This window comes from Chiloscyllium plagiosum, unplaced genomic scaffold (genome assembly GCF_037043375.1).
Source record: "Chiloscyllium plagiosum isolate Xiang-an unplaced genomic scaffold, Cpla_swu_hap1 HiC_scaffold_1, whole genome shotgun sequence".
Lineage (NCBI taxonomy): Eukaryota > Metazoa > Chordata > Chondrichthyes > Orectolobiformes > Hemiscylliidae > Chiloscyllium > Chiloscyllium plagiosum.
The window spans coordinates 62600522-62624138 of NW_028270139.1; the positions used below are offsets into that span (position 1 = coordinate 62600522).

General features: G+C 40.2%; 1 protein-coding gene across 2 annotated transcripts in view; it reads left to right on the forward strand.

Annotated features, from left to right (window-relative positions):
• dthd1 (death domain containing 1) overlaps positions 1 to 17855 on the forward strand; it is a 34769-nt gene extending 16914 nt beyond the window's left edge. Inside the window, exons 3-11 of one of the 2 annotated variants that reach the window (XM_043693376.2) lie at positions 1255 to 1588; positions 1689 to 1868; positions 2931 to 3172; positions 3369 to 3539; positions 4815 to 5104; positions 7835 to 8079; positions 12457 to 12508; positions 13978 to 14276; positions 17276 to 17855. In XM_043693376.2, the coding sequence (XP_043549311.2) occupies positions 1255 to 1588; positions 1689 to 1868; positions 2931 to 3172; positions 3369 to 3539; positions 4815 to 5104; positions 7835 to 8079; positions 12457 to 12508; positions 13978 to 14261 (1798 nt within the window). In that variant the 3' untranslated portion in view covers positions 14262 to 14276; positions 17276 to 17855. The remainder of the gene's footprint in view (positions 1 to 1254; positions 1589 to 1688; positions 1869 to 2930; positions 3173 to 3368; positions 3540 to 4814; positions 5105 to 7834; positions 8080 to 12456; positions 12509 to 13977; positions 14277 to 17275) is intronic. The other variant, XM_087990399.1, reaches the window with a different exon arrangement.
• Positions 17856 to 23617: the final 5762 nt, after the last annotated feature.

Here is a 23617-nt window from a genome sequence, read left to right on the forward strand (position 1 = left end):
CATTGAGACAATTAACAGGCCAACTAGTGGGTAGTTAAGAGTCTCATTAAGAGTCACCTTTGTCACTGTGATCTTGTGGTCGGGGGAGATGGAACAAAAGAAGCTGTTTCACATACTCGAGCTATAGGGCAGGAATGGAGAAAGGAGAACTAGTTTTTGGACTGTTCTGTGCCTCACACTACCACAAACACTAGATAGCACTCACCCAAGATTATATACCTCTGCTTCACACCTCCCACACTATCCCAGTCTCCAGGGTCCACCTGCTCATCCCCTTCTCTCCATACCCCAGATTCAGTGTTTTCTTCACATGATTGGTGGAGGTATATCATCTCAACACCAAAACATAATTGCAGGTGTTCCTTAGGATAGTGTCCCTGGTCCAAACCGTTAATGATTTTTCCGCTATCATAAGGTCATGATTCCATAATGTTAAGCACGATTTCTGATTCATGTCTACACTCAGTAAGATTTGGACAATATCCAGGCTTGGCTAGATTAGTAGAAAGTAACATTGTTATCACACAATGACCATCTCCAAGATGAGATAATCTGTCAATCTTTCTTTGATATTCAATGGTAATAGCATTTTTGAAACCTCCACTGTAAACATCTTGCCAGATTGCCAGATACTAAGCTGGACTAACCTAATAAATACTGCCACCATAACAGCAGGTCAGAGGCTGGGAATTCTGTCGCAAGTAAATCACCTCTTGAATCTCCAAAAACTGTTCATCATTTGCGAGAATTGTGATTGAACACTCTGCACTTGTCTGGTAACTGTAGTTCCAAACAACATTTAAGTTGCTCGACACCAAAGCAACCCACTTGTTCGGCATTCAATCCAGGAAGTCACTGGGACAATTTTGACAGCATCTTCCAAATGCCAGACTATCCCATCTGGAAAGATAGATAATTAACTCAAGTTATGAATAACATTGATCCTTATGGAATACCACTTTCTGTTTTCCTCCAACTTGAATTGCTGTTCAGTATATCTTTTCTCCACTGTCTTTTGGTTTTACCAATTTAATATTCATTCTCCTATGTGTCCCTTAACTTCACAGACTCTATCCTTTGTCATAGCATCCTATTGTATTATATGAATGATCTTTTGAATGTTAGATGAAAGAGAAAATGTGATAGAATTCATATTAAAAATATTTTCAGCTCATAAAATTGTGAAGTTATATCCATCATTTTGGACAACTTACATAGCTGGATAATAAGCTTTCCTTTCTGTTTGTTTTTAAGACTTTTTGCAGAAATGAATGGTAAAGATGATCCTCAAACTGCCTGTTATGTCACAGCACCTTTAATTGTAGTTCAGAAATTGTTATGCAGAATACTCAACAATAGGAGCCCAATGGTTGTAAATGATGGTGAAGAACTGGTTAGTAATGTGATCAGCATTGAGTGTACAGACTCCAAGATAACGATTCCATTTCCTGTCAAAATTGCTATACCATTCAGTGCACGCTACCAGGGCAATTATCGTGAGATTATGGTAAAAGTTTTGGATGCCACTCCATATTCATGTTATATAAGTCCTATTTCCTCAGACAGAATCTACAGTGGACACAATAAGGTTGGTAAATTGCATTCAGTACAAACATTTGCCAAGTATTCAGTAATTTTTCTATCTGACCACTCTCAAAATATCTCTAATCACTCTGTATTTTCTTTAGGGATCGTGTGCAGAGGTTAAGATATATAAACTTGGTATCTTTTCTGTTGTGTCCTGCTTAAGAAAAGAGACGTTTACCGTACCTAGAAAAGGTTTATCCTTAAAATTGAGCATGGATTCAAGAATTACACTGAATTATCTCCCTGGGTCATTCAGTACCCCTGTGTTTGTTCAATCAAAGGTACAGAAGAATTAACAAGTTGGCTTTTCTTCTCTCGCTCCTCTCCCCTTTGTTCAGCTTCTCTCCTAAAGGTAGTGGTATTTTTCTTTTCATCGTATGGGTAGCAATTCAGTGAAGCAAATCACCAGTTCTTCATAGACCCTCTTTGATTTTCATAACAGTGATTTTAATGGAACGATTCTAAGGCAGGTCTATAAAGCTTCAATAATCTGGTTTGTCAGATTGTCATCCAGGTGACAAGGACAAACATCTGCAACCATGAACGATGCTGTTGTACTGCTTCATGGAAACTAGAAGTCTTAATTTCCCTCTCCAACTCAAGGAGTCAATTCCATGCAGTTCAGAATGAAAAGTACAAACAAATATAAACGGATTCCTGAAGAAGGGCTTATGCCCGAAATGTCGATTCTCCTGCTACTCGGATGCTGCCTGGCCTGCTGTGTTTTTCCAGCACGACATTTTTCAACTCTATAAACAAATTAAGTCAAAACAGCTTTCAAAGCTAATTGAGGCTAGACAGAATAGGTTACCTTCAATATTGGGCAGTTAAATTATGGCTTAACTTCCACAAGCAACAGCCTGGATTCCTTAAACCTTATTTTGTATGAGGTGACCAAATACACTGCAGGCAAAAAAATTTGCAAATTATGCAGAACTTTCATTAATGACGTTGGAGCATAAACTTTAGTGGGATAGAATCCCATGGTCCTCTTCCAGATGTTTGTTTATGTGTTTCCCGTGTTTTTTTGCAAACCACTGCCTATGTTAAGAAGAGAGAAAGGGCAAACCTGTGCAGAAATTACTGGAAAATGTAATTAGTTGAAAACTAGCCATGGATTCGCATATGTGAAAGCGCCTAACTGGTAAATTGGTGGGGAACCGTATCAGTGGAAATCTGGCTTAATGGGGTCTTCTTTCTACAATTTGTTCTGTCTATTTCACACCATGTTAACTAGATCAAATCACTCCGAAATTATTCTTCACTCACACGCCCCTCAGCAAAACAAGGAGTTGAAAATGTGCCAGATTATTTACTTCTGTACTGCCTATTTGTTCTTATAGGTTCAACCAATTGATTCAACACTGTTGTCTGGACTAAAATCAAGACAAGATATATATCATCCTATAATCTCTACAAGTCCCCTTGTTCATATTAAACATCCATCAACTCTAGAGTTCCGAAAATCAATTATGGTCACATTGCCCTGTCCACCAAACCCAGACAAGAAGAAATTAGGAGATGAGAAAGACAACGCTCGAGCAGCCACAGCCATGGTGCACAGAAGCAGCAGTCATCGGATTCGGTAAATTGAGAGATTATCTGCAATAGCCTGGTACTAACAGCTGTAAATGCTGTTCACACACTTAATTCCACAGCTGCAAAAGAGACCAAGGAAATAGACAATAAAATTGCTTTTTCACATCTAAATAGCCTTAACAATTGCAAAATAATGTGCATTTTATTCCCTATTTTGTATATTTAATTTGTTATTTGTCCAGCCATAGATTAATGAGTGCACCTGTAAAAAGGCATGGAGAGGCAATCAACGAACCTTTAAAACTGCTGGGATTTAATTCCAAGATTGAGGAATGGTTGATAATGGACAACGTAACCATGAAAGATATGCAAAATGGATTAGTTGCATTTGAAATTGCAGAAAATCTAGACAGGTATGAAATTTATAATTTAATTGTGATCTTAAAATGTACCGATTTTTAAATAAGACAAATAAAAACACCATCTACTAGAAATGAGTAGCAGGTTAATCGAGGAGCAATATTTTGTGTGTCATCTTGAATCAGAGGATTCAGTGAAAATCCCATTTATTTATTTTTCTGGTTAAGATACTGCTTAAAAAAGCATTGCATTTTTTGGTATTTACTGATTTTCTTTTAGCTTTTGCTTCCTTGTGGTTTATCTTTTTAGGGCCAGTTAAGCCCTTCATGAGGGATTTCATTTCTCAAAGGGTCATTAGTCTGTGGAATTCACTACCCTAGAGTGTGGTAGATGCTGGGACACTGAATAAATTTAAGGAGGAGATGGACAGCCTTTGCATTAGTGATGGTTGAAAGGGTTATGGAGTGTAGGCAGGAAAGTGGCATTGAAGCCAACTTGAGATCAGCCATGATTGTATTAAATAGCAGAGCAAGCTCGAGGGGCCGAATTGCTTTCTCCTGCTTCTAGTTATTATCATCTTATGTTTAAACTTTTTTTTGGAATCTCCCATAGTTATTTCTTTCTCTACTATGTATTACCATCTGTACCCATGAATTCTCAACTATCTTAAACCAGCATGAAGAAGTTAAAGAGATACCCTGATAAAAACAAAACATTGTTGTCATTAAGAAATCCAGAGTAGTAAGGATAAAAATTATGAGAAGTTGAAATAATCGAGCAAGAAGTTTTTAAATGGTGCTGACCCTGGGTTTTGAAAGGGTGAATGCTGTAGATGACTGACTGAGTGATGAAAAGTGTTCTTTTTTTGAGATCCCAGGAAGGAATGAGTTGTGCGATGAATCATAAGAGCTAGGTAACCAAATGGTCTCTCTTGTTGAAAAGTAACTGACATTTAGCCTTTGTAAGGAAATGACTGACCTGTACCCTCACACATTAATTTTAATAGACCAAAAATACAGGTAGAATCAGGTGATGTGTAAAATGCCCACTCTAAGGATAGAACAAGTATGAGCTACAAAGCTTATCCTTAGCCTGTAACTTACCTCAGTCTGATATAGATTGCAGAGCAGTAGGTTCATGCAATGTTTCTTAATAGTTTGAATGCAGTAGTCTGCTTTGTGAGCCTTTATAACCTCTGTCTGAAAATGATGAAAGCAGCAATAAAATGACATGACATTGCATTAGGGATAAAGCATTTGCTGCTGTAAAAGTAGTAACATTATCCTGTCTTGTAAATTTGAGCTAGTATTTTTTTTTCCCTTAAACAGATTTATAGTCCTTCGTTTATCATCTTCAGTGGATAATAGTTGCTTGATTCCTTTTATACATGAATTGGAAGAGGCAATCCGATTTACCATGGTTAATATTATTATGTACCACAAAAGGGAAAATTCCCATCGCAATGTAGTCCAGATGGTGCCTTCCAGAGATTTACAATGGGAATTGGCTAAATTGCATGAAGAGGGATACAGAGGTCCACCAGAGCCATCTGAAGAGTTCCCAATGAGAGAAGGCGAGCAGATTATACTCAAGTTTAGTGGCAACATTAAATCATTAGGTATGTTACCAGGAATTTGATTTTCATGTTTACATTTTATCCCCCGAATCCATTATCACATGCTGGAAATAGTTTCAAAGATATGGCCAGCCCTTTAATTCTTTCCCCCATTCTCGGTTTGTAATACCAGGCAGTGCTGCACACATGCTGTTTTTCACGTTCACTCTGCCTTTGTCTTTCGAAGATAATTCCATATTTCTTCAGACAGTCAGGGTCTGACAGGATCGAATGAGGAAGTGTTGCATAATGTTTTCTGTTTTTCTTCTCTGTTGCACTTGGATACAGATCACCAGCTGCAAGATCCCCTTCAAACCATTCGCCACCCTGACTTTGGAAATAAATTGCCATGACTCCACTGTCGCTGGATCAAAATCCTGCAACTCCCTCCCTAACAGCATTGTGCATGTACCTACAACAAATGGTCTGCAGTGGTTCCAGAAAGCAGCTCACTTCCAACTTCACCAGGGCAATCAGGGAGAAACAATAAATGCTTGTTCAGTCAGTAAAGTCCAAATCCTTTAATGAAATTTTTAAAATACAGTACCCAAACGATCTTATTGTATTGGGTGTAATGCAACAAAGATACTTACATCTCCATCATTTGAATACACCTTCTTGTCAATTGCCAAGGCAGCTTGGGGAGATCAACTCAAATTCTGTTTTGGATATTAGGTGGGTAATTGACAGGTTAATTACATAAGTTGGTCTTGCACTCAGAAGAGTTGAGAAGAATGAGACATATAAAGATTCTTAGTGGGCTTGAAAGAGTAAATGTTGAGAGGTTGATTCCTTTAGTGGCACAGACCACATCCAGAGGAAAGAATCACTGAATAAAGGAGTACACATTTAAAACAGAGATGAGGAGGAAGTGCTTCTCATATGATAGTGAATCTGTGGAATTCTTTATTGCAGACGGTTGTCAAGGCTGGGTCATTAAGTATGTTCAAGACTGTGATAGATATTTTTGATCAGCGAGTGAATCAGAAGTTATGGGGAAAAGGCAGGAAAGTGGAGCTGAGGATTATCCAATTGGCTATAATTTCACTGAATGGCAGAGTAGACTTGATAGGCTGAATTGTCTACATCTGCTCCTACGTCTTATGGTCTTGTGTGAGTATAGCGGAAAAACCCCTCCGTAGGAATAGTTATGGTCGATACTGCAGCTTTTGGGACCAGTGAAAGAGCATATCAATAACTCTCCTGGCAGCAGTGGGCGAAACTGTCTCCAAACTGCTGTTGGACTTCTGACTGATTGAGGAGCCAATCCAAAAGTAGGAATGTCCTGGCAATGTCATTAACTTCCTCTCAGTTGGTAGCTTAGACACCCCAGTTTTTATCTGTCATTGCTCAAACAGAAAAAAAATCTTCTCCTACTACAATCTATGTTGGAGCTGATCCCACCATGTTGTTAAAGAGAGAGTTCCAGGATTTTGATCCAACAAGGATAAACAGTTGACAATCGATTTTTGAGGATAATTTAGAGGGAAGCATGCAAGCTTTTCCATTGCTTACTGCTTCCATGAGGTAGAGTCTGTGAGCATGGGAGAAGCTCTGAAAGGAGCCTGAGCATGGTTTCTCTGTGCACCTTGCAGAGGATTCACACTGTAACCATGTTGTGGTGGTGGTGGTGATTAAATAGATGAGGCTGGATATGGGTACCAATCTGCTTTGTTTTGATTGCAGAGCTTCTTGCATGATGCTGGAACTGTAGCCATGCAGGCAAATGAAATACATTCCACTGCACCCCCGTGGGCATTGCAGATAGTAGGCAGGTTTTGATTAGATTAGATTCCCTACAGTATGAAAACAGGCCCTTCGGCCCAACAAGTCCACACCGACCCTCTGAAGAGTAACCCACCCAGACTCATTCTCCTACCCGACATGTATCCCTGACTAATGCACCTAACACGACGGGCAATTTAGCCTGGCCACTTCACCTGACCTGCATATCTTTGGATTGTGGGAGGAAACCAGAGCACCCGGAGGAAACCCACGCAGACATGGGGAGAATATACAAACTCAAACAAACAGTCGCCCGAGGCAGGAATCGAACCTGGGTCCCTGGCACTGTGAAGCAGCAGTGCTAACAACTGAGCCACCATGCGGTATTAAATTAATGACCCACAGGATGTTGCCGGTAGGGAATTTGACAATTGCATTGACATTGATTATACAGTGGAAGTCATTGACTAGAACTTATCAGTACAACCATTTATGTCCACTTATCAGCTCAGGTCTGAACGTCTCCCACATTTTGCGGCATTTTGGGATGAATTGCTTCAGCATCAAAGGACCTGCAAATGGAGCTCAACACTGTGCAACAATCAGTGAACGCTTCCCTTCTGACCTTAGGTTGGAGGAAAGGTCACTGCTGGAACAGTGAAAGTTGTTGAGCCAAAGAAACTGCCTTGAGGAACTCCTGCAGAAATGTCCTGAAACAGAAATGGTTGGTCTACACCAACTACAATCATCCTCCTGAGTAGTGTAGCTGTGTCCTCTGTCTTCCCATTGGCTTCAGTTTTGCTTGGGGTCTTTGATACCACACTCGATCAAATGTGTCCTGGATGTCAAGAAGAATCACTGTCACCTTACCTCTAGAGTTCAGTTGTATGGCCTCATACACATATGTCAAGGCCTGAGTCGTCCTGGAGGAATCTAAACTGAGCATTGATGAGATCACTACCAATCAAAAAAACACATATAACTGTTTTTTTTTCTACCTTAATTTAGGTAATGACCAAGATATGACACAAGGCTATCCATTAATATTCCACTCCCAGCGGAAATCCAGGCTGGAACTTGATCTGACTGTAGTGGATGAGTTTGGCAATTACTGCTCTCCTCACTACAAGGGGATGACAATATTTTACAAGGTAACTAAAGAAGATCTAGCCCAACAATTGGACGGGGACTACCACATGGTGAATCAGCAGCACTACAATCCTGTATGCAAACTGGCATTAACATTGCCAAAGGTAAGGCACAAAAACTGAAGCATATGTTAATTGAACTGATTAATATTGGAGGAATCAGTGATCATTTTAGCTGTTGATAAAGTAAAAAATGTTTTCACCAAAGCCAGCTAGGCAGATGGGAAAATTACCATTATTTGTAATTATGTCATAATAAGGAACTTGGCAAATTTTAACTATTCCTTTGTTCATCATTTTTTCCCATCTCCTTTATTATTTTGTTCCTTTTTTTTCTACAATTTAGTTCTTCTTTCTGAACATTATGCTTAAAGAAGCTGCATGCACAGTACTATCCATCACTTATGTCTTGGCAAATATTGTTTTTGCAAGTACATTTCAAAAACTCTTGCTTTGGACAGTGTACATGTTTCCATATTATCATGGAGTCATCGAGTCATACAGTACGGAAACAAACCCTTCAATCCAATTTGTCTGCGCTGACCAGACATCCCCAACTGACCTAGTCCCATTTGCCAGCATTTGGCCCATATCCCCCCATACCCTTCCTATTCATTTACCAATCCAGATGCCTTTTCAAATGTTGTAATTGTACCAGCTTCCACCACTTTCTCTGTCAGCTCATTCCAGACACGCACCACCATCTGCATGAAAAACCTATCCCTCAGGTCCTTCTTAAATATTTCCCCTCTCACCTTTAAACCTGTGGCCTCTAGTTTGGGACTCCCTATCGTAGGAAAAAGACGTGGATTGTTCACCCCATCCATATACCTCATGATTTTAGAAATTTCTGTAAGGTCACCCCTCAGACTCTGATGCTTTAGGGTAAAAATCCTCAGCCTATTCAGCCTTTCCTTAATTCAGACCCTCCAGTCCCAGCAATACCTTTGTAAATCTTGTCTGAACCCTTTCAAGTTTCATAACATCCTTCCTATAGAAGGGTGACTAGATTTGTACACAGTATTCTAAGAGTGGCCCAACCAATGTCCTGTACAGCCACAACATGATGTCTCAACTTCTATACTCAATGAACTGACCAATAAAGGCAAGTATGCCAAACCACATAGGAAAATTATTCTAGAAAAATACATTTTGATTTTCATTCATCAGTGTTTGCTAGTATTCTGCAAAAGGATCAGAAATTTTCAGGTTTGATCTAAGTGCTGGGCTATATTAATTGATGCCAGTTATGAGAGCAGAGGCTTGCTACAACCCAAAGGAAGATAACTGCAAGGTTTCTATTTCTGATTGAGTGAGATAGGTAATTACAAATCACAAGCAGAATTAGGCTTTGTGGCTTCTCCAACCTGTTTCACCATTCAGTCAAACCATGACTGATCTGTTTGTGTCTTAAATTCCAGATTCCCATCTACTCCCAATAATATTTGATTCCCAGGTCCAACAAAAATCAACCTTCCCCTGGATTAAAAGTATTCATTGACCCATTTCCACTGCCTTCTGAAACAAGTAGTTCCAAAGTCACACAATACTCTGCACAAAGGAATTTTCCTCATTTCTGACCTAAAAGCGTGACTTCTAATTTTAAAACTCACCCCCCCCCCGGTTTGGACTCATCCACAACGGGATATATCATTCTGACTTGCATTTTTGTTAAGACCATTCGGGATCATACACACTTCAATCAAATCATTCTGTAGTCTTCTAAACTCCATTGGAAACAAGCCCAGTCTGTCTGACCTTTCCTCATCAGGTCATTTGCTCATTTCAATTATTAATTTGCCAAACCTCCTCTGAGCTGCTTCCACTGCACTTATATCCTTCTGTAAATAAGGAGACCAAAACTGTACGCAGTATTCGAGAGGTGATCTCAGCAATGATCTGTGTCAATGAGGCATAACATTCTTACTTTTATGTTGAAGTCCTCTTATAATTAAGAATAGCATTCCATTAGCTGTATTAATTACTTGTACCTGCACAGTAATTTTTTTTGTGGACTTATAGATGGGAACACCTAGGTCCCTCTGTAATCAGGAATGTTGCAGTTTGATTTAAGTAGTGTACGGGAATGGAGTGTCAGGAGTAGGCCATCCCTTTTATCAAGCCTGCCCCATCACTCAAGATTATGGCTGATCATTTTCTCAATGGTGTTTTCCCATATCTCCATATCTCTTTCATATTCAACATGATCTCCATATCTCTTAATGTCACTAGCCTCCACAACCCTATCGATTTCTGACTTGAACCTGCTCAATGATCCACTTTCCACAGCTTTGTTGGGAAAGAGAATTCCAAAGATCCATTACCCTCTCTGATGAAATTCCTCCTCAATTCAATTTATCCTGAGATTATGCCCCCTGGTTCTAGAGTCACCAACCAGGAGAAACATCAGATCTATATCCCCCCTGTCAATTCCTGGAAAGTTTTGTAAAATTTAAATGAGATCTCCTCTCATTCTTTGAAATTCAAGAGCATACAGGCTCAGTTTTCCTCAATCTCTCCTTGTAAAACAATCCTGTCATCCCAGGGATTAATCTGGTGAACCTCAGTTGTACTTTCTCTATGGCAAGCATATTCTTCCTTAGATAAGGAGACCAAAACTGTACACAATACTCTTGGTGAAGTCTCACCAAAGCTCTATACAACTGAAATAAGACAAATTTACTTGTATACTCAAATATCCTTTGATAAATGGGGCTGCATGGTCGGTACGATACCACCCTTGGACAACTGTCTCTGTGGAGTTTGCACTTTCTCCCCATGTCTGTATGGATTTCCCTAGGTTTAGCCTACTATACCCAGGTGTTTGAAGTGCTCATCCAGATACTTCTTAAATGTTGTGAGAGTATCTGCATCCACCACCCTCTCATGCAGCACATTCCATTTGTCTACCATCCTTTGGGTGACTTTTGTTTTCTCTCAGATCTCCTTTAAACCACTTGCTTCTCACTTTAAACTTGTGTTTAAGATCACAGGGTATGTCTGTCATGCAGAAAGACATTCTCATGATCTATTTTGAGTATACTTATTATACTTTTGTATACCTCAAACTGAACCTCTCAGCCTACTTAATACTAAAGAAAACAAACCCAGCCTACCCAGCTCCTTCTCATAATTAAGACTTTTTTAAACCTCAGGCAACATTCATCTCCATCTAGATTGTAGATAGATTTTATATTTTCCCTAGTATGAATATTATGCAAACAGGTCTGTATTTGTTACTGTCCCTCTTTATCTGTTCTTAAATAGTGGGGTTATATAATATTCAACCATTAGGAACTTTTCCAGAATCTTTAAAATAATGAAAGATCGTTACCAATGCATCCACCATGTCTATTGCTACTTCCTTCGACAGTCTTCAATAAAGCTTATCTGGTCCAGAAGGTTTTTATCAACCCACAATGCAGCTGATGTTTCAAGAACTACCTCTTTACTAATACTAATCTTTTTATTGCTTTAAATACACAAGTTTCTTAGTCACTCAGTGTTTCTGGGAAACATTCTGTGTCTTCTTATGTAAAGCTGGTTGCAAAGTAAATACTTCATTTCTCTGCCATTCCTATGGTTCCTCATTGTAAATTATCATGTGCCCACCAGTTATGGGTCTACATTTGATCTTGTTAATCTTTTCTCCTTTTTGTATAATCAGTAGAAACTTTGTCAGTCTATCTCAATGTACTTTGCTAGCTTGCAGTCAGTTTCTCTTTGTCCTTTCTTTACTGGTTTCTTGACTCTCCTTTGCTGGTTTATAAATGCTCCTAATCCTCTGATTTGCCAATATTTTTGGTGTTCTTATCAACCACTTCTTGTTATCTACTGTAAACTTTTTTATGCTTTCTGCCAAAGTGAACAATCCGTACCATACACCATCTGCCAACTCACTCACTCTAAGTATATGCATCCACAACATCCTTACGCCTTCTTCACAACATAGTTTTACACCTATCATTCTGGAAAATATCTGCTGGCAAAGGTACTAATAGTGCAGGAGCGGTTCAAATTTAGTTACTCCCGAGATGTGTGTGTAAGGCTAACGAGGCCACCATTTATTGCTCCTCTCCAGTTCCCCTTGAGAAGATAGTGATGAGCTGGCTTCTATTTGAAATTCTAATGGAGGGAACCATTCAAAACTATATCCTTCTTGACTTCTTCCAAATATCTCAAACAAGAACACATGTAACGAAAGATATCAAAAATAAGAAGAGAAAGAAAAGAAGAAAAAAGAAACGAAAGAAAAGAAACAGCTTACATTAAAATAACGTCTCTTGAGGCCTCAAGTGACTCCAAAGCATTCCCACTAGATACGTTATTTTTGAAGCTCTGTAACCATTGTAACACTGGAGATGCAGCATTCACAACAGGAAAATTGCTTTACAAAGTTATTTCTGTGCCAATTTCATTTTCCTCACTGTTTTGTCATCTGTTCTGGTTTTTTTTTTGCATTATGTTCTGTTTTTATTGTAGAGAGAAAAACGTCTTAATCATTCCACAAGTGTGAACCAAATTTCTCCACCAGGTAAGGAAAAGAATGGAATTCTTGGCTGGAGATGTCCTCAGAGCTAGCTCCCATTTGGTTGGTACTATAGGAGCAGCTCTAAGGCCAATGTAACAACAGTCCATGTGTCTGAGGACAGTAAATGTTCAGCACTTGGTTTCAACGTCCCGTTGCATCCAAATAAAGGTAGAGAATTGTGTTTCTGTCAATTATTAATAAGCATTTCAAGATAAAACATTTCTATAAAATCTATTAGGATGGAAGGTCTGTGGTGGTAATCCAGATGCTTTTTTTCTCCCCATTGAACAATTTAAATCACTCCATACATTTTTAAGACCATTGCCAGAATTCTTGTTTTTTTTGTTCTCATCATGTCATTTTCCCAAAAAAACTCGTTCCATAGTCCTCTAATATGAAATATATTTTAATTTCTGAAACTAATTGATGAAGGTCACATCACCAATGTTTAACTCAACCATAGAGCTGGTCTTTCATTACAGAGAGATGACTGCTGGTGGTTTAACCTAAGGGTCAGCACACCTCAGACAAGGTTTGAGAAGGTGGGACCTCAGCTGGTGTGAAAGTTCAAGCTACATTGGTGGCATCACTCTGCTTAGTGGGCCCATTGTACTAATGTATTTGTACAGTAATGTAGTGTCAATGCTTCTGGATTGAATAGAGTCATAGAGGTGTACGGAAACAGACCCTTCGATCCAAATTGTCCATGCCGACCAGATATCCTAACTGAATCGAGTCCCATTTGCCAGCACTTGGCCCATATCCCTCTAAACCCTTCCTATTCATATACTAATCGAAATGCCGTTTAAATGTTGCAATTGTACCAGCCTCCATCACTTCCTCTGGCAGCTCATTCCATACACGTACCACCCTCTACGTGAAAAAGTTGCCCCCTTAGGTCTCTTTTATATCTTTCTCCTCTCACCTTAAACCTATGCCCTCAAGTTCTGGATTCCCCCACCTCAGGGATAAAACCTTATCTATTTATCCTATCCATGCCTCTCATGATTTTATACATCTCTATGAGGTCACCCCTCAGCCTCCGACGCTCCAAGGAAAATAGCCCTAGCCTATTCAACCTCTCCCTATAGCTCAAATCCTCCAACCCTGGCAACATCCTTGTAAATCTTTCCTGAACCCTTTCAAGTTTCACAACATCCTTCCGATAGGAGGAAGACTAGAATTGCATGCAAAATTCCAAAAGTGGCCTAACCAATGTCCTATACAGCTGCATTCCAGGTATAATTGTAGTTTAAAAACTTCATTTAACTTAAAAACTGCTTAAAATAGTTTAAAAACTTCAATCACATCTTCCTCTTAACCTTTGAATTGGGCATATCAAACCATTAGTTGTCAAAAAAACAGTGAAGGACTACAATGTTGTCCATTCCAGCAAACAGCCTCATCCCACAAACCAACAATAAAAACAAAACACTGATGATTAATTGGTGCCTGAACTCTTTAACCTACAGAATCCACATCTGGGAATGTGCTTTACTGGCTGGCGTCAGAGCTTTCTGAAGAAGATGCCATGATGCTTGTGACCTCCCTACGAATTCGGCGCAGCGCCATTCAACTTGTCAAGTTGAACAATCCGGATGATTTAACAGATCAGATTTTCAAAATGCTCAACATGTGGAAAAATCTTCTGCCAACATCCATAAATAAAGTACAGATCCTTTCCCGGCATTTGAAAAGGTGTGGCAGGGAAGATTTGGCTGAAGAGTTATGGTCCAAACAGGATTCTGAGGAGTAATGAAAGCATTATAAGGTATACCTTTCCGTTGTACCCTCCCAATATGAAATCACGGCTGTCAGGGCCACAGATAAGTAACAATGTGCCTCCACACCCCCATCATTCCCTCTCTGTTAAAACAAATGGATGGGAAATGCTGGAAGGATGGTCCTGATGATCAGGAAGGCTAGAACCAGGGGTCACAAATCATTAGAAATATCCCTCCTATATTCACCCTATCTAGTCCTGTCAGAATTGTATAGGTTTTTATGAGATTTTCCCTCTTTCTTTGAAACTGCAGTAAATATGATCATAATAGATCCAATCCCTTTGCATACGTTAATGTTGCCAACCCATGAATCGGTCTGTGAGTGGACCTATTCACAGCATCCTTGCCTTACCTTGCCTTTTCACACTTTCCCCCTCAGCCAGCGTTACCAGTCTGCCAGTACCCTGCCTATTTGGCACAGAATGAAAGCCAGGAAATTTGTCGTTTTTGTTAGCAGTCTTCTGTCAAGTCAAGGGAGGTGGCTTTGCTCAGAGGGACCCAGCAATATCAGTCAAAGACAGCCTCTGATACCAGTCCAGGGGCTGGAAAGGAGGGCGGTCTACACTCAAGAGCACCCTGTCTTCAAGGGCGTGGGCAGTGTATGACCACACTTAGCATGGCTCCTCATTTGCCAGGAGTTATTAGGGAAAGGTGGGCATGTGTCGGTCCACATGGAGATCTTGGAGGTGGGAGGCCTGTGGGGTACAGGAAAAGGGCTACCATAAAGTCAAATTGGATGCCCGTGGTTCACTGACATAGAGTTGGAATCTGCAAGCAACTGGCTGAGGAGCACACACTATTGCTTACCAGGGTGGATGGCTGGCCACTTTTGGAGTCTCCTAAGTTGTGACTTCTGAGGGGCCTTCTTGTGGTTCCTCGACATCTTGGAGCCTCCTGACACTGCTCTGTCACTTTTGAGGAAGGGGCGCTTAGAGTGCTCCCTGAGTTCCCAATTCCCCTCATTATCATTCCTTCAATCCTGTGGACCAAAAGCTGCATAGAGTGAGTGCACGTATTCAGTAGACCCTCTTGGTGCTGAGGTAAAAACAATGACTGCAGATGCTGGAAACTAGATTTTGGATTAGTGGTGCTGGAAGAGCACAGCAGTTCAGGCAGCATCTGAGGAGCTGGACCTGGCTCTCCAAGGCAGCTGCCAACCTGTCCATGGATGCAGAATGAAGGTCACATGACTCACTACACTGCTGCACTTCTGGGTAATTGCCGTCCAATGCTTTTCTGCTGCTCCAGTTTGCGTGCCCCCGCGTGTGTGAATGAAACACTTGCAAGAGAAGACTGGAAACACTCCTGTGACTCCCTCTCCCATCTACAGAATAAGTCACACTCTTCATTCCACCGTAATCTTCACATTAACACACTGTCAGTGTCAATCTCAGTGGGTCATACTGACACTGATAGTCTTCCCATGCAAGAGTCAGGATTTTCTCCTCATGTTGGGTGAGGGGTTTGATGTCACCCATCCACCCATGCAGGCTCTTTCCACCCTGTTATGGCTGGCTTGGTATGAGAGAAAGGAAGGAATTGCGTGATATGAAAGTGGCTGACATAGCTGTTAGTCCTGACATAGATGATGGAAAGGTGATGAGGCATCCTGAGATACTGGGAGGCAGCACCAAGACCATTCACATTTTGTTATGTAGGAGGAGGTGGGAGGAATGTGAGCAAGCAGGCAATAGTGAGAGAGGTAGAGCATGGTGTGAGGTAGATGCAGCAGTAGAGATGGAATGAAGGTGAGGAAGCAGAGAGAAGAGTATGCTCAGAGGCCATTCCTCCACACAGTGAAGGGGCCACTGACCCTGATGGCAGCCTGCAGTTAGGCTCCACGGTCTGGTATCATGGCCTCCTGCAGTGGTCTTCCAGGAAGAGGACCCTCTCGACCAGGCCCACCAGGTGCCTATCAGCGAATCATAATGCCATCTCCCCTTCTCTGACATCTTTTAAAATCATCTTTGACTGATTGAGGCAACTTCAGAATTCCAGTGCTTGTCTGGGTGGGGAGTTAACTTTTTTAAAAGGCAGGGCTACAAGGAATGCTGGTCTTTCATGAGATCTGCTGAGGGCAAATTGTTCCAGGAATTGTCCATGATAAGATGGAGCCAGGGGTGGGATAAGACCATCTAGGTTTGGGATTGTTTGGTCTCCCATGAATATGTTTCACGATTCCATGATCTTCTTCTGATCTGTAATTACAGCTAGATCTTTACACACATTTTCTTCTTATGCAGTTCCCATTTCTTCCAGGTTTCTCTACCTCCTCAAGTGGCTTTAGCACCAAGATTGCATAATCATCACGTATGCATTTAATGTTAACTCCATTGCACTTAGAAAGATGAAATGTAATGTACCACATTCTTGCACTTCCTCAGTGATGATCATGCATTGATAAGCGAGTTTGGTGAGAAAACTCACAAGGCCTCATGTCAGAATTCCCTCCAAAAATACACGACACAACTCTGACTTAGCCAAAAACAAATGTAATGTTCAGCCCATTGTTCTAGAAATGTTCCTTTTATGTTTCTACCACAGTGCACCATAGGGCACACTCAATGGATGCGCTTGATGTGTCAGTTCAGAATAATAACAGTGTATCTGTTGAACGTTTGAAGTGAAAGTAGAAAATGCAGAGTAGTTCTGACAGGATCTCTACAGAGAGAAACAAAATTATCAATCTGCACTCTGCCAGAGATTTGCAGAAAGATTGGAGGCTACCACAGGGTAGCCAGGAAAATAGACAGGACTCACATGAGGACATCTGCACAGCACATTAATGCACTGAGGATGCTTGCCAGCGATGGGTCAAGAAGCGGATTAACTATGACCAGTGTGAAGGCAGACCACCCTTTAAGGTCTTCCATTTTGCCACCATGTTTTGCCACCCCTGCCCTTGCCATGTACAGACACCATCTGCTCAATCAGATCATTGAACTAAAATGTAAATCTTTTTCCTGTCTCCATTTTTTTAATCCAGGTTCCAGAGGTTTATTTCAGGAAAATGCATAATAATTGACAGACTGCCCTTTTACAAAGATAAAGAAAAAAATCACAGAATAGTGTTGAAATTTTGTTTCAACAAGATATTTCTCAATGATGCATCAACAAATACAAACACTTTTTTATGATGGGACCAGGAGAGTGCCAGTTGATCAAATATTCCGGTTGGTCAAGAGGTCTACAGAATCAATGTAAGAACACACACTAAGTAATAGAAATGTAACACAGTTGGCATACACATTACAGTATAAATAAGTTAAATAATGATGCAACTTTAATAAAATTTACTGGCTGAGAGCCTTCTCACTCACACCCTCAACTGATTACTTGGACATCGCAGAGACCGTGATATTAGAAGAAACTTCCGGTATTTCAGGCATATAATTTTTGCCGGTTTATCAAGAGCTCCGGTTCATAAAGTGCTGGTTAAAATGAAGTAAGTTATGTTGTTTATGTCTCACATGAGTTCTAGAATTCCCATTACCTGATATGTATTTTCTGTTTAATGTGTTAATCTGTATCACTTTATATTGCTTGAAAATACAGTTTTGTTCCTCCCTTAATATTAAAGTTGCTTTTATTTATTTTTTCACTGAGGGGAGGGCACTTTGCATCTTAGCTTGCTTGTGCTATAAGTTTTGAACAAACTGCTTCAGACACAATAAGAAGGGGAGACCCATAGCACTCTAATGAGAATGTAGCACAATGTCCAGAACCAACAAATGAGGACTATACTTAAAAGCATGCCATGTGGTAGGTTACTTACACCTGGTAGAAGGAAATTGAGGCAATATTTAATAAAATCTTAAGGACACTCTCTCTGAATACAATTTTTCATAAATGCAAACGTCTTGTCAATAGTCAGGCAATAAGCCTGTAATTTTCTTCTAACGCACCACTGGCATGCAGATGAGGTAGAAACTCCAAAAACACAAGCAATTTGAGATGGTTTTAACCCCAGAATGGGAACAATACACTCAACACACTAAGAGCTCGAAGAGAAAGTGAGCACTGCAGATGCTGGAGATCAGAATCGAGAGAGTGGTGCTGGAAAAACACAGCAGATCAGGCAGCATCCGAGGAGCAGGAGAATCGATGTTTCGGGCGAAAGCCTTTCATCAGGAATGAATGAAGAGCTCTGTCAATTATAAAAAATATGATCAAAATTAACATCTTTGTATATTTTTGTTTTCTTTGTTTGCATTTCTGCCATCGTTTGTTTTGTTTGAACTTAGGTCTTCCTCTCCCAGCGCGGGCAATACTTTGCACAAACAAAGCAACAACATCGTTTCAAACACTTAGCATTTTTTTGAAAATTGCATTAGTTTTGTTTTGAATTCTAGGTTTGGGATTGTTTGGTCTCCCATGAATATGTTTCATGATTCCATGATCTTCTTCAGATCTTTATTTACAGCTAGATCTTTACACACATTCTCTTCTCATGCAGTTCCCATTTCTTCCAGATTTCTCTACCTCCTCAAGCGGCTTTAGCACCAAGATTGCATAACCATCACGTATGCATTTAATGTTAACTCCATTGCACTTAGAAAGATGAAGTGTAACATACCACATGTTTGCACTTCCTCAGTGATGATCATGCATTGATAAGAAACCATGCTCAGGATCAGTTCTTCAGGTACTAATTGGTCACACAGCAGTGAGGGGTTTCTCAAGAAGCAACAGAAGACAGCCCCTCAAGGTAATACCTTTCAAATTTCCATTGTGTCAAATCCATCTGGGTACAGACATTTAAGATCATTGACAAGTCAATGTCATCATTTTGTGTCCTGTTCCACCAAAATGGGTATGGGTTGAATCTTGTGAATTGTTACTATACCATGATCTATATATTAATGGTGGTCCTGCTACTTCTGGACTACTGGTATCTACCAAACAGAAGATTTTTGGAATCCACAATGAGCTTGCACATTGACACTGCAGTTTAATAATGTTCATGCATGAAATTGGTGATCCATTATATATCGCGAGATTGTCTTTTGTAATCTGCACTATTAAGCTCCATTTGCTGTGCTACACATTTGTCAAAATGCATACTGGTAATACGTTGGCATTTGTTCCTGTATCAATTTTAGCTTTTAATATGTGTCATCTGTCTTTCCAGAACAAAAGATATAAATGGTTAAAATGCTTCTAATTTCCTTACACTGTTGACATGGTATGTGAAGTTAACAATTAGAAAGCTTGATCTTCTTCTGAAATTTGACTTGAGCTTGGTTGATTCTGAACCTCATTGATTTGTTTGTGTTTGTGCACCTTTTTAACACTTCCCTCGGTGCCAATGTTGTACCAGCTTATTGATTACCTATGTTTTATTCTGGGGTCTGTCTTGGCCTTTGCAAGCAGATTGCCCATGCATGCGTACCCAATGTCCCTTGGTGCCATGTGTTTTATAGATACCAAGAACAATTGCTCAGCTTTTGGGTAGTTGTGACAAACTGCATCAGTTACAGATTTAGTTGAGTTAGTGCAGTTTGCTGACCACAGCAATCGCAGCTAAAGCATGTAATTCTTGTTGCCTTTTACTGCTATGGCTTCACATTTGTCCCCCGGTCCTTTTTCCTGCTCAAAAATTCATTTCCTAATGGCATTACTTGCTGCAAAAATGATAACTCATTCAATGAATCCCTTTGACAGTTCATCATATGAAAAAAACTTGTCAGTAGAGTTTGGGGTTACTGTCTGTATGTCATGAGTTTGAGTCTATTAATTCTAAAATTAAATCTTTCCTTGATCTGGTCCACAAGAACATTATAGATCTTTTCTGAATCGTTATGGTTATCCGTGGAAGAAAATAGAACAATATACATTGTTTAAACAGTTCTGCTTCAGTATGGGTGTCATTGGATCCTCAGTCCACAATAAGGTTTCTGCTGTCTATGATTCTGGATTAAAATCAATACATTGGTTAACGTGTCGCTTTATGCCCCTAATTTTGTATCAGTTTAAATTTAAACCAGTCTTTCTTTAAGAGCACAGACTCTGTCGCTACTGTTATTAGAAATGGTTACTTATGTATTAGACTATAGTGAGCAGAATTAGGCCATTCAGCTCATCAAGTCTGCTCTGACATTTGTTCATGGCCGATTTGTTTCTCAATCTCATTCTCCTGCCTTCTCCCCATAATCTTTGATCCTGTATTGACTGTCAAAGAACAAAGAAGAACAAATAAAATTACAGCACAGGAAAAGGCCCTTTGGCCCTCCAAGCCTGCACTGATCTAGATTCTCTATCTAAACCTGTTGCCTATTTTCTAAAGATCTGTATCCCTCTGCTCCCTGCCCATTCATGTATCTGTCCAAATGCATCTTAAATGACACTCTCATGCCTACCTTCACCACCTCTGCTGGCAACATGTTCCAGGCACCACCACCCTCTGCGTAAAGAACTTTCCATGCATATCTCCCTTAGACCTTTCCCGTCTCACCTTGAACTCATGACTATTGGTAATTGAGTTCCCCCACTCTGGGAAAACAAAACTTCTTGCTATCCACTCTGGCTATACCTGTCATGATTTTGTAGACCTCAATCAGGACTCCTTCAACCTCTGTCTTTCCAATGAAAATAATCCTAATCTACTCAACCTCTCTTCACAGCTAGTGCTCTCCATACTAGGCAACATCCTGGTGAACTTCCTCTTCAAAGCATCACATCCTTTTGGTAATGTGGCGACCAGAACTGTACATAGTATTCTAAATGTGGCCGAATCAAAGTGTAGTATAACTGTAACAGTGTTTGGGAACAGTGATCCTCCAGCTTTCTGAACAGCTGTTCATTGGCTTTGCATTCCAACTCAAATGTACATTTCAGCCTTTTGTTTTTCTTTTAATAAGACAGCCTTAAATGCTTCTTTTATCGTGGACAAAGTTAAAAATAACACAACACCAGGTTATAGTCCAACCTGCTGTTGTGTGATTTTTAACTTTGTCCACCCCAGTCCAACACTGGCACTCCACATCTTCTTTCGTGAAAAAGCTTAGACTCTAACTATGAGGACATTAGCTTTGTTTTTCTGGATTTTTAATATTCTACCTAAAGATCCACAGAGCTGTCTGTCTTCACAGGAACTTACGCAGTTTAAGGCTGAGAAATTCTCCATTCTTCCAAATTCTCAAATATTGTTGAATTGAAGAATCCAACATTTGTTATTCCAATTCCCTATTGTGTAGAGAAAAATAAAGAATTCATTGGGGATATAAGTCTCTGGGCTGAAATTAGGTTTCTAAATAACAACAGAGAAGCAGAATTCCAGTACAGTGTCATGCAACAAGACCCCTGAGGTATGATTGCAAAAGAGATCTTCATGCCTTCAGGTCACATACTTTGGTGCGGTGATTTTATCATGAACATGTCATAGAGTCATAGAGATGTACAGCACGGAAACAGACCCTTTGGTCCAACTTGTCCATGCTGACCAGATATCCCAACCCAATCTAGTCCAACCTGCTAGTTCCCAGCCCATATCCCTCCAAACCCTTCCTATTCATATACCCATCCTGTTGCCTTTTAAATGTTGCAATTGTACCAGCGTCCACCATTTCCTCTGGCAGCTCAGTCCATGCACATACAATGCTCTGTGTGAAAACATTGCCCCTTAAGTCTCTTTATATCTTTCCCCTCTCACCCTAAACCTATGCCCTCTAGTTCTGGACTTAACCAGCCCAGGGAAAAGACTTTGTCTATTTATCCTATCCATGCCCCTCATGATTTTATAAACCTCTATAAGGTCACCCCCCTCAGCCTCCGATGCTCCAGGGAAAACAGCTCCATCCTATTCAACCTCTCTCTCTGTAGCTCAAATCCTCCAACTCTGGCAACATCCTTGTAGATCTTTTCTGAACCCTTTGAAGTTTCATAACATCTTTCCAATAGGAAGGAGAGCAGAATTGCATGCAATATTCCAACAGTGGCCTAACCAATGTCTTGTACAGCTACAACATGACCTCCCAACTCCAGTGCTCAATACTCGGAGCAATTAAGGAAAGTATGTCTTTTAAAATACAGGTATACTGATGAAAGTGAGACAGGTTAGTGGACCCAGTAAGCCATCCGCTATAACAATGTAAGTGTTGAGCTGTAAGAAGGCAGCTAACAAGTGGCAGGTATAATTGATAGTCATAGTGATAGACTGATAGTCACAAGTGACTGACACATTACAGGTCATAGAAACACCTTCAATCCAACTTGTCCATACCGATCAGATATCCTAAATTAATATGCCACCATTTGCCAGCATTTGGCCTATATCCCTCTAAACCCTTTCTTTTAATGTACCCATCCAAGGTGACTTTTAAATGTTGTAATTGTGCCAGGCTCCACCACTTCCTTTAGCAGTTCATTCCATCCATGCACCACCCTCTGTGTGAAACAGCTGCCCCTTAGGTCCCTTTTATCTTTCCCCTCTCACCTTAAACCTAAGCCGTCTGGTTTTGGACTCACCTAAACTGGGAAAAAGACCTTGACTATTTACTCTTCCCATGCCCCTCTTGATTTTACAAGCTTCTATAATGTCACCACTCAACCTCCGACACTCCAGGGAAAATAGCCCCAACCTATTCAGCCTCTCCCTGTAGCTGAAACCCCCTAAGCCAAGCTTGTAAATCTTGTCTGCACCCTTTCAAGTTTAACAACTTTTTTCTTATCACAGGGAAACTGATTAGCTGATCAATTTGGAGAGACTTCATCCCTTATACTATGTTTAACTACAAGAAGGCAGATGGTACATGACAGATTTTTCAGCTCAACCTGGCTTTCACCTCTTGTATTGTAAGTGTGGTATAAAGAAATGGCATGTTCATGAAGGAGCTAAGGTAGTCAAGATGTTTTTGCTCCTCAGAGCTTGGAGGAAGCAATCTATCCTACAGGATACATGCTCATCATATATATATAGTCACGTTTGTGAACATACTTGGTTCCTAGTTGTGACTAACAAGATGATACCTGTGAGTATAATTCGAATGGGCTTAGGTATTAATGAGTATTCCTGTCAGCCTAATGAATGCAAGACTGGATACCAGTAATGAAGGTCAGGAAATGCGCCCGACATTCCAAGAATGTAATATCAAAATTCTGAGCTGCACAGGATATTGACATTTGTATTCAACCTAAATAATTCCCCCTCCTAATCTCCCATCTAAAAGCTCTGGGTGGGTCCAGACAATTCTGCCCATTGTGTTTCTCAATGTAATTTCAATGGCTAATTGTTGCATGGGGCCTTTCAACATGCACTTACACCGTTATTCACATTCTTCATAATGCATAACATATATTTTAGTTGTCTGTCTGAGATGCATATTAAAAG